The following is a 12,251-nucleotide window of genomic DNA, read 5'->3' on the forward strand; positions in this document are numbered from 1 at the left end:
TCTCTCGCTGTCTGTCTCCCCTCTCTCTCTCTCTCTCTCTCTCTCTGTCTCTCTCTCTCTCTCGCTGTCTGTCTCCCTCTCTCTGTCTCTCTCCCTCTCTCTGTCTCTCTCTCTCTCTCTCTCTCTCTCTCTCGCTGTCTGTCTCCCTCTCTCTCTCTCTCTCTCTCTCTCTCTCTCTCTCTCTCTCTCTCTCGCTGTCTGTCTCCTCTCTCTCTCTCTCTCTCTCTCTCTCTCTGTCTCTCTCTGTCTCTCTCTCTCTCGCTGTCTGTCTCCCTCTCTCTGTCTCTCTCTGTCTCTACCCTATACACAACAACAATGTTTCCTCTCCATCAGTAAAGAACAGACTAGGTTTACACTTTGTGTGTGTTTGTGTCTGCAAATATGTGTGTGTATGTGTGTGTGTGTGTTTGCGCCTGCAAATGTGTGTGTGTATGTGTTTGTGTCTGTCTATATAAACCACACGCTAGAGGTAATTACAAATAGGTTTGTTAATGTGTTTACATTCACTGCTTTAATTAGCTACAGCCATCCAACCAAGAGACAATGCACTGTCATCCAACCAAATTAACACTCTGCATCCCAAATGGCACGTTATTCCGTATGGGCCCTAGAGAAAACACACTGTTATCCAATCAGAGACTGTTATCCAACCAGAGACAACACACTGTTATCCAATCAGAGACTGTTATCCAACCAGAGACAACACACTGTTATCCAACCAGAGACTGTTATCCAATCAGAGACTGTTATCCAACCAGAGACAACACACTGTTATCCAATCAGAGACTGTTATCCAACCAGAGACAACACACTGTTATCCAATCAGAGACTGTTATCCAACCAGAGACAACACACTGTTATCCAACCAGAGACTGTTATCCAACCAGAGACTGTTATCCAATCAGAGACAACACACTGTTATCCAACCAGAGACTGTTATCCAACCAGAGACTGTTATCCAACCAGAGACAATACACTGTTATCCAACCAGAGACTGTTATCCAACCAGAGACAACACACTGTTATCCAACCAGAGACTGTTATCCAACCAGAGACAACACACTGTTATCCAACCAGAGACAACACACTGTTATCCAACCAGAGACAACACACTGTTATCCAACCAGAGACTGTTATCCAACCAGAGACTGTTATCCAACCAGAGACAACACACTGTTATCCAACCAGAGACAACACACTGTTATCCAACCAGAGACAACACACTGTTATCCAACCAGAGACAACACACTGTTATCCAACCAGAGACAACACACTGTTATCCAACCAGAGACTGTTATCCAACCAGAGACTGTTATCCAACCAGAGACAATACACTGTTATCCAACCAGAGACTGTTATCCAACCAGACAACACACTGTTATCCAATTAGAGACAACACACTGTTATCCAACCAGAGACAACACACTGTTATCCAACCAGAGACAACACACTGTTATCCAATCAGAGACTGTTATCCAACCAGAGACTGTTATCCAATCAGAGACAACACACTGTTATCCAACCAGAGACAACACACTGTTATCCAACCAGAGACTGTTATCCAACCAGAGACTGTTATCCAATCAGAGACAACACACTGTTATCCAACCAGAGACAACACACTGTTATCCAACCAGAGACTGTTATCCAATCAGAGACAACACACTGTTATCCAACCAGAGACAACACACTGTTATCCAATCAGAGACAACACACTGTTATCCAACCAGAGACAACACACTGTTATCCAACCAGAGACAACACACTGTTATCCAACCAGAGACAACACACTGTTATCCAACCAGAGACAACACACTGTTATCCAACCAGAGACAACACACTGTTATCCAACCAGAGACAACACACTGTTATCCGACCAGAGACAACACACTGTTATCCAATCAGAGACAACACACTGTTATCCGACCAGAGACAATACAATGTTATCCAATCAGAGACAATACAATGTTATCCAACCAGAGACTGTTATCCAATCAGAGACAACACACTGTTATCCAATCAGAGACAACACACTGTTATCCAATCAGAGACAACACACATGTTATCCAATCAGAGACAACACACTGTTATCCAACCAGAGACAACACACTGTTATCCAACCAGAGACTGTTATCCAATCAGAGACAACACACTGTTATCCAACCAGAGACAACATACTGTTATCCAACCAGAGACTGTTATCCAACCAGAGACTGTTATCCAACCAGAGACAACACACTGTTATCCAACCAGAGACAACACACTGTTATCCAACCAGAGACAACACACTGTTATCCAACCAGAGACAACACACTGTTATCCAATCAGAGACAACATACTGTTATCCAACCAGAGACTGTTATCCAACCAGAGACTGTTATCCAACCAGAGACAACACACTGTTATCCAACCAGAGACAACACACTGTTATCCAATCAGAGACAACCTACTGTTATCCAACCAGAGACAACACACTGTTATCCAACCAGAGACAACACACTGTTATCCAACCAGAGACAACACACTGTTATCCAATCAGAGACAACATACTGTTATCCAACCAGAGACTGTTATCCAACCAGAGACAACACACTGTTATCCAACCAGAGACAACACACTGTTATCCAACCAGAGACAATACAATGTTATCCAATCAGAGACAACACACTGTTATCCAACCAGAGACAACACACTGTTATCCAATTAGAGACAACACACTGTTATCCAACCAGAGACAACATACTGTTATCCAACCAGAGACAACACACTGTTATCCAATCAGAGACAACATACTGTTATCCAACCAGAGACTGTTATCCAACCAGAGACAACACACTGTTATCCAACCAGAGACAACACACTGTTATCCAACCAGAGACTGTTATCCAACCAGAGACAACACACTGTTATCCAATTAGAGACAACACACTGTTATCCAACCAGAGACAACACACTGTTATCCAATTAGAGACAACGCACTGTTATCCAACCAGAGACTGTTATCCAATCAGAGACTGTTATCCAATCAGAGACTGTTATCCAACCAGAGACTGTTATCCAATCAGAGACTGTTATCCAATCAGAGACTGTTATCCAATCAGAGACAACGCACTGTTATCCAACCAGAGACTGTTATCCAACCAGAGACTGTTATCCAATCAGAGACTGTTATCCAATCAGAGACTGTTATCCAATTAGAGACAACGCACTGTTATCCAACCAGAGACAACACACTGTTATCCAACCAGAGACAACACACTGTTATCCAACCAGAGACTGTTATCCAACCAGAGACTGTTATCCAATTAGAGACAACACACTGTTATCCAATCAGAGACAACGCACTGTTATCCAATCAGAGACAACACACTGTTATCCAACCAGAGACAACACACTGTTATCCAACCAGAGACTGTTATCCAACCAGAGACAACACACTGTTATCCAACCAGAGACAACACACTGTTATCCAACCAGAGACAACACACTGTTATCCAACCAGAGACTGTTATCCAACCAGAGACAACACACTGTTATCCAATTAGAGACAACACACTGTTATCCAATCAGAGACAACGCACTGTTATCCAACCAGAGACTGTTATCCAACCAGAGACAACACACTGTTATCCAACCAGAGACAACATACTGTTATCCAACCAGAGACAACACACTGTTATCCAACCAGAGACAACACACTGTTATCCAACCAGAGACTGTTATCCAACCAGAGACAACACACTGTTATCCAACCAGAGACAACACACTGTTATCCAATTAGAGACAACACACTGTTATCCAATATATAGTATGTAGGTAACTGACCTGTCCAATATATAACTACATTATACTGACCTCTCCAGTATATAACTACATTATACTGACCTGTCCAGTATATAACTACATTATACTGACCTGTCCAGTATATAACTACATTATACTGACCTGTCCAGTATATAACTACATTATACTGACCTGTCCAGTATATAACTACATTATACTGACCTGTCCAGTATATAACTACATTATACTGACCTGTCCAGTATATAACTACATTATACTGACCTGTCCAGTATATAACTACATTATACTGACAAGTCCTTTATATAGGTAACTGACCTGTCCTTTATGTAGGTAACTGACCTGTCCTTTATATAGGTAACTGACCTGTCCAATATATAGGTAACTGACCCGTCCAATATATAGGTAACTGACCTGTCCTTTATATAGGTAACTGACCTGTCCAATATATAGGTAACTGACCTGTCCTTTATATAGGTAACAGACTTGTCCAGTATATAGGTAACTGACCTGTCCTTTATATAGGTAATTTTCTAGATTTTTGTTTTAGATTCCGTCTCTCACAGTTGAAGTGTACCTATAATAAAAATTACAGACCTCTACATGCTTTGTAAGTAGGAAAACCTGCAAAATCGACAGTGTATCAAACACTTGTTGTCCCCACTGTAGGTAACTGACTTGTCCAGTATATAGGTATATATACATGTGACCTTTTCCATATATGGTTTCTGATTTGATCAGACTGAATGTTCCTCCTCTGTGTCTCCTCGTCAGGTTTCCCGTTCCCAGAGTGGAGTACCCCCGGCCCGTCCATGGACCCCCCTGTGACACATGTCTCCGAGAAGGACAACTCGTGGCTGTACACCCTGGATCCTATCCTGGTCACCATCATCGTCATGTCTTCCCTGGGCGTACTGCTGGGGGCGGTGTGTGGCGGCCTGCTGCTCTACTGCACCTGCTTCTACAGCGGCCTGTCGTCAAGGAGCTCCACCACATTGGAGAACTACAACTTTGAGCTGTACGACGGGATCAAACACAAGGTGAAGATCAACCAGCAACGCTGCTGCTCCGAGGCCTAGGGCTGTTTAAGGCGCTGGGAGGTCTTGTGCTTCAAGCTCTAAGGCTTTCCCAACTCAAGGACCTTAACTGTGTGACGAACAGAGAGACACAAGCCAAACCCTTGTCCCCTCCTCTCGGGGGTCTCTTCTCTGCCTGCAGGAGAGATCCTGATCAATCAAAGCTTGTGAATGAACCACACTTACCTGCCATGATGCCACACGTACTGGCCACTGGATCACAGCAGTCTGGGCCTGGACCAGAACCCCTACTGTCAGTCTGGGGTTGCACCCTAAACCCCTACTGCTGCAGACTGGGACTGGACCCAAAAACCCGTCTAGGACCGAACCTCTCAGAGCTGTCATGTAGCCAGTGGACCATTCAGTGGGTGCTGAACAATATCAAAACATATCAATCTAATGCCTATCCCAAAAAAAAAGATGAAAAGAAAATGAATCTAGATTTGTAAAGAAGAAAAGAAGAAGTCATTTTGTTGTTTGTTTTTTTGGTTATGATGGACGTTAGAATATGAGTGGAATTATTGCCAGGAAGGTTTTTTAGAATGTGATTCTAGCTTGTAAGACAGCTCTCGGCTTGCTCTCGCCTGCCTGCATTATGTGATAACAGTGGCATAGAGTATCGTGGACAGTTTTTTAAGTTCAGTTGAAGAACATGTGTCTTTATTATGATCAGCTTCAGTTGTATCGCTCTGTAGACCAATCCCTCGTTCTCATTTTTAGACTTCAGTGTGTCAATATTTTGTTTTGCCTTTCGCCTCAGTTCAGTTGAGTTCAGTTCATCTGTTATGGCGTGTGATGTTTCTGTTTTTCCAGACTGTTACCAGCCTTTTAAAAGGAAGACGAAGAGAAAGAATGAAAAGAAAACTTTATCTAACATGACATGAGACGTATTGTTCGTTATGTTACTTAAAGTTGGAAGGAGTATTTTGATTGTCTCTTGCTTTTTTTGCCTGTGTGATGATCTATAACACATGGTGTGATGCGCTGTGTGAAACATTATGATTGTTTTCTTGCACCCTATGGATTGCTGAGAGAGAGAGAGAGACAGAGGGAGACAGAGAGAGAGAGGGGGAGAGAGAGAGAGAGAGAGAGAGAGAGAGAGAGAGAGAGAGAGAGAGAGAGAGAGAGAGAGAGAGAGAGAGAGAGAGAGAGACAGAAAGAAAGACAGAGCGAGAAAGAGAGAGAGAAAGAGAATCCTCTCATCTTTCCAGACTACTTTAACTCTATCCCTAAAGAAGAAAGATCTCAAAGAAAACAAAGAAAGGACTACAGGAGCTGGATAAAAAGCCAAGCCACTTTCTTGGACACACAATTGAGCCTTAAGCTAACTTTTATTGGAAGAGAGCCATGCGTAGGGATGCTAGCGGCAGATCGATCTATCCTGGAGTAGAGAGACAGAGAGCCATGCCTAGAGACGCTAGCGACAGATCAATCTATCCTGGAGTAGAGAGACAGAGAGCCATGCCTAGAGACGCTAGCGACAGATCAATCTATCCTGGAGTAGAGAGACAGAGATCCATGCGTAGGGACGCTAGCGACAGATCAATATATCCTGGAGTAGAGAGACAGAGAGCCATGCGTAGGGACGCTAGCGGCAGATCAATCTATCCTGGAGTAGAGAGACAGAGCCATGCGTAGGGACGCTAGCGACAGATCAATCTATCCTGGAGTAGAGAGACAGAGATCCATGCCTAGAGACGCTAGCGGCAGATCAATCTATCCTGGAGTAGAGAGACAGAGATCCATGCGTAGGGACGCTAGCGACAGATCAATCTATCCTGGAGTAGAGAGACAGAGAGCCATGCCTAGAGACGCTAGCGGCAGATCAATCTATCCTGGAGTAGAGAGACAGAGAGCCATGCGTAGGGACGCTAGCGACAGATCAATCTATCCTGGAGTAGAGAGACAGAGATCCATGCGTAGGGACGCTAGCGACAGATCAATCTATCCTGGAGTAGAGAGACAGAGATCCATGCGTAGGGACGCTAGCGACAGATCAATCTATCCTGGAGTAGAGAGACAGAGAGCCATGCCTAGAGACGCTAGCGACAGATCGATCTATCCTGGAGTAGAGAGACAGAGATCCATGCGTAGGGACGCTAGCGACAGATCAATCTATCCTGGAGTAGAGAGACAGAGATCCATGCGTAGGGACGCTAGCGACAGATCAATCTATCCTGGAGTAGAGAGACAGAGATCCATGCGTAGGGACGCTAGCGACAGATCAATCTATCCTGGAGTAGAGAGACAGAGATCCATGCGTAGGGACGCTAGCGACAGATCAATCTATCCTGGAGTAGAGAGACAGAGATCCATGCGTAAGGGACGCTAGCGACAGATCAATCTATGCTGGAGTAGAGAGACAGAGAGCCATGCGTAGAGACGCTAGTGACAGATCAATCTATCCTGGAGTAGAGAGACAGAGATCCATGCGTAGGGACGCTAGCGACAGATCAATCTATCCTGGAGTAGAGAGACAGAGAGCCATGCCTAGAGACGCTAGCGGCAGATCAATCTATCCTGGAGTAGAGAGACAGAGAGCCATGCGTAGGGACGCTAGCGACAGATCGATCTATCCTGGAGTAGAGAGACAGAGAGCCATGCGTAGCGACGCTAGCGGCGGATCAATCTATCCTGGAGTAGAGAGACAGAGAGCCATGCCTAGAGACGCTAGCGGAAGATCAATCTATCCTGGAGTAGAGAGACAGAGAGCCATGCCTAGAGACGCTAGCGGCAGATCAATCTATCCTGGAGTAGAGAGACAGAGCCATACGTAGGGACGCTAGCGACAGATAGATCTACTCTGGAGTAGAGAGACAGAGAGCCATGCGTAGAGACGCTAGCGGCAGATCAATCTATCCTGGAGTAGAGAGACAGAGAGCCATGCCTAGAGACGCTAGCGGCAGATCAATCTATCCTGGAGTAGAGAGACAGAGAGCCATGCCTAGAGACGCTAGCGGCAGATCAATCTATCCTGGAGTAGAGAGACAGAGATCCATGCGTAGGGACGCTAGCGACAGATCAATCTATCCTGGAGTAGAGAGACAGAGAGCCATGCGTAGAGACGCTAGCGGCAGATCAATCTATCCTAGAGTAGAGAGACAGAGAGCCATGAGTAGGGACGCTAGCGACAGATCAATCTATCCTGGAGTAGAGAGACAGAGATCCATGCCTAGAGACGCTAGCGACAGATCAATCTATCCTGGAGTAGAGAGACAGAGAGCCATGCCTAGAGACGCTAGCGGCAGATCGATCTATCCTTGAGTAGAGAGACAGAGAGCCATGCGTAGGGACGCTAGCGACAGATCGATCTGGCGAGAGACAGAAAACCACCACTGGGGGCCTTTGGGGACCTGACCGTATGCTAGTTTCTACATTCTGTTTTTTTTTTTAAATATTCACTCCACTTTTCTGTTCTCTTATTTTAATGTTACATGAGAACGAGTGTTAACCATAGCCAGAGACATGTTTTTGTGTCAGGGTTGAGTTAAAAAAATAAATAATCTGAAATCTGGTTTGAGTTTTAGAATCGGTTTGGCCTCAAGCAAAGAGAAAAGAGGAAAAAGAGAGAGAGGTCTCTTCCTCCATAGTTCAGTCCAGGAAGACTGCACCTCAGTGGGCCAAGCGGACCGGGAGATCGAGGTAGGAATTGAGGGAGCGAGGGAAGGAGGGAGGTAGGAAGGGAGTAAAGGAGGGAGAGAGAGAGAAAGGGAGGGAAGGAAGGGGGAAGGGAAGAAAGGAGGGAAAGGAGGGAGGGAGGCTGATTAGGAAGTGCTGAAAGGAGTGAGGGAGGATGGGGCAGAGGATGGCAGAGGGATGGGTGAAGGGATGGAGGATGGGAGGATGGGGCAGAGGACTGCAGAGGGCTGGGTGAAGGGAGGATAGGGGCAGAGAACTGCAGAGGGCTGGGTGAAGGGAGGATAGGGGCAGAGGACTGCAGAGGGCTGGGTGAAGGGAGGATAGGGCCAGAGGACTGCAGAGGGCTGGGTGAAGGGAGGATAGGGGCAGAGGACTGCAGAGGGCTGGGTGAAGGGGGGATAGGGGCAGAGGACTGCAGAGGGCTGGGTGAAGGGAGGATAGGGGCAGAGGACTGCAGAGGGCTGGGTGAAGGGAGGATAGGGGCAGAGGACTGCAGAGGGCTGGGTGAAGGGAGGATAGGGCCAGAGGACTGCAGAGGGCTGGGTGAAGGGAGGATAGGGCCAGAGGACGACAGAGGGCTGGGTGAAGGGAGGATAGGGGCAGAGGACTGCAGAGGGCTGGGTGAAGGGAGGATAGGGGCAGAGGACTGCAGAGGGCTGGGTGAAGGGAGGATAGAGCCAGAGGACGGCAGAGGGCTGGGTGAAGGGAGGATAGGGCCAGAGGACGACAGAGGGCTGGGTGAAGGGAGGATAGGGCCAGAGGACTGCAGAGGGCTGGGTGAAGGGAGGATAGGGGCAGAGGACTGCAGAGGGCTGGGTGAAGGGAGGATAGGGGCAGAGGACTGCAGAGGGCTGGGTGAAGGGAGGATAGGGGCAGAGGACTGCAGAGGGCTGGGTGAAGGGAGGATAGAGCCAGAGGACGGCAGAGGGCTGGGTGAAGGGAGGATAGGGCCAGAGGACGACAGAGGGCTGGGTGAAGGGAGGATAGGGCCATAGGACTGCAGAGGGCTGGGTGAAGGGAGGATAGGGCCAGAGGACGCCAGAGGGCTGGGTGAAGGGAGGATAGGGGCAGAGGACTGCAGAGGGCTGGGTGAAGGGAGGATAGGGCCAGAGGGCTGGGTGAAGGGAGGATAGGGCCAGAGGGCTGGGTGAAGGGAGGATAGGGCCAGAGGGCTGGGTGAAGGGAGGATAGGGCCAGAGGACTGCAGAGGGCTGGGTGAAGGGAGGATAGGGCCAGAGGACTGGGTGAAGGGAGGATAGGGCCAGAGGACTGCAGAGGGCTGGGTGAAGGGAGGATAGGGCCAGAGGACTGGGTGAAGGGAGGATAGGGCCAGAGGACTGCAGAGGACTGGGTGAAGGGAGGATAGGGCCAGAGGACTGCAGAGGGCTGGGTGAAGGGAGGATAGGGCCAGAGGACTGGGTGAAGGGAGGATAGGGCCAGAGGACTGCAGAGGACTGGGTGAAGGGAGGATAGGGCCAGAGGACGGCAGAGGGCTGGAGGTGGTGGTACATCCAGCTCCTTTTTCATTGGACTCTGTTGACTCTTTTCCAAGTGCCTTGGATCTCTCTTTCTAGGCCTGATTGAACTTTTCTAGGGAGCTGAGACATAAATGAATCCCAAATGGAACCCTATTCCCTATATAGTGCACTACTTTTGACCAGGGCCCTATAGGGCTCTGTAATGCACGGGTGGTCAAAAGTAGTGCACTATATAGGGAATGGGGTGCAATGTGGGATAGGCCATAGTATTACCTCTTCTGTCTGGGATGAGGGGGTGAGGCAGACATCTCTCTCTCTAACGGAGATCCTGTCACTGGTAACACTGTTGTTTGTAAGACTTTGTACAGAGATGTCGTTTTTTTATTGCTTATTATTATTTAATAAAGGATGAATAATATGGTTAGTGTTTGTGTTGTTGTCGTGGTGATCTTATCAACACATACACACGCACACTCGATGTTTCTAAGACAACACACACACACACTCCTAATGTTTCTAAGACAACATACACACACTCCTAATGTTTCTAAGACAACATACACACACACTCCTAATGTTTCTAAGACAACATACACACACACACACACACTCCTGATGTTACTAAGACAACATACACACACACACTCCTAATGTTTCTAAGACACACACACACACACACACACACACACACACACACACACACACACACACACACACACACACACACACACACACACACACACACACACACACACACACACACACACACTCCTAATGTTTCTAAGACAACATACACACACACACACACACACTCCTAATGTTTCTAAGAAAACACACACACACACACTCCTAATGTTTCTAAGACAACATACACACACACTCCTAATGTTTCTAAGACAACACACACACACACTCCTAATGTTTCTAAGACAACACACACACACACACATACTCCTAATGTTTCTAAGACAACACACACACACACTCCTAATGTTTCTAAGACAACATACACACACACTCCTAATGTTTCTAAGACAACACACACACACACTCCTAATGTTTCTAAGACAACACACACACACACACTCCTAATGTTTCTAAGACAACACACACACACACACACACACACTCCTAATGTTTCTAAGACAACACACACACACACTCTTGATGTTTCTAAGACAACACACACACACACTCTTGATGTTTCTAAGACATGGTGGAAGTGTATGTCTCCTCTGACACTCCTTTCATGTTCATTCCCTTTCCCTCCTCGGTGGTGTGTGTGTATGTATGTGGGGGGCTGTGTGTGAGTGTGTGCCCCCCCACCCACACACACACACACAGTTGTAGACACACACCATGCCAACCACAATCTCTCCCCTGAGTGAGGTGAGAAGGAGGGGGGCCTCTATTAGCCAGTACCTAAATTGAGGAGGGGGGCCTCTAATAGCCAGTACTTAAATTGAGGAGGGGGGCCTCTAATAGCCAGTACCTTAGATTAAGAGGAGGGGGGGCCCCTAATAGCCAGTACCTTAGATTAAGAGGAGGGGGGGGTGATTTATTAGCCATTACCTTAGATTAAAAGGAGGGGGGGTCCCGTAATAGCCAGTACCTTAGATTAAGAGGAGGGGGGCCCCCTAATAGCCATTACCTTAGATTAAGAGGAGGGGGGCCCCCTATTAGCCAGTATCTTAGACCAGGAGGGTGGAGGAGGGGGGCCTCTATTAGCCAGTATCTTAGATCAGGAGGGTGGAGGAGGGGGGCCTCTATTAGCCAGTACCTTAGTTCAGGAGGAGGAGGGGGGTCTCTATTAGCCAGTACCTTAGTTCAGGAGGAGGAGGGGGTCTCTATTAGCCAGTACATTAGTTCAGGAGGAGGAGGGGGGTCTCTATTAGCCAGTACCTTAGTTCAGGAGGAGGAGGGGGGTCTCTATTAGCCAGTACCTTAGTTCAGGAGGAGGAGGGGGGTCTCTATTAGCCAGTACCTTAGTTCAGGAGGAGGGGGGCCTCTATTAGCCAGTACCTTAGTTCAGGAGGAGGAGGGGGGTCTCTATTAGCCAGTACCTTAGTTCAGGAGGAGGAGGGGGGTCTCTATTAGCCAGTACCTTAGTTCAGGAGGAGGAGGGGGGTCTCTATTAGCCAGTACCTTAGTTCAGGAGGAGGAGGGGGTCGCTATTAGCCAGTACCTTAGTTCAGGAGGAGGGGGGTCTCTATTAGCCAGTACCTTAGTTCAGGAGGAGGAGGGGAGTCTCTATTAG

The 12,251-nt window shown here is 47.4% G+C and overlaps 1 protein-coding gene across 1 annotated transcript in view; it reads left to right on the top strand.

The window, feature by feature from the left end:
* The window catches only part of LOC118386452 (neuropilin-2-like), a 237,768-nt gene extending 227,350 nt beyond the window's left edge, over positions 1-10,418 (top strand). Inside the window, exon 20 of the mRNA XM_052521822.1 lies at positions 4,576-10,418. Coding sequence (XP_052377782.1) covers positions 4,576-4,880 — 305 coding nt within the window. The 3' untranslated portion in view covers positions 4,881-10,418. The remainder of the gene's footprint in view (positions 1-4,575) is intronic.
* Positions 10,419-12,251: the final 1,833 nt, after the last annotated feature.

This window comes from Oncorhynchus keta, chromosome 7 (assembly GCF_023373465.1).
Source record: "Oncorhynchus keta strain PuntledgeMale-10-30-2019 chromosome 7, Oket_V2, whole genome shotgun sequence".
NCBI lineage: Eukaryota > Metazoa > Chordata > Actinopteri > Salmoniformes > Salmonidae > Oncorhynchus > Oncorhynchus keta.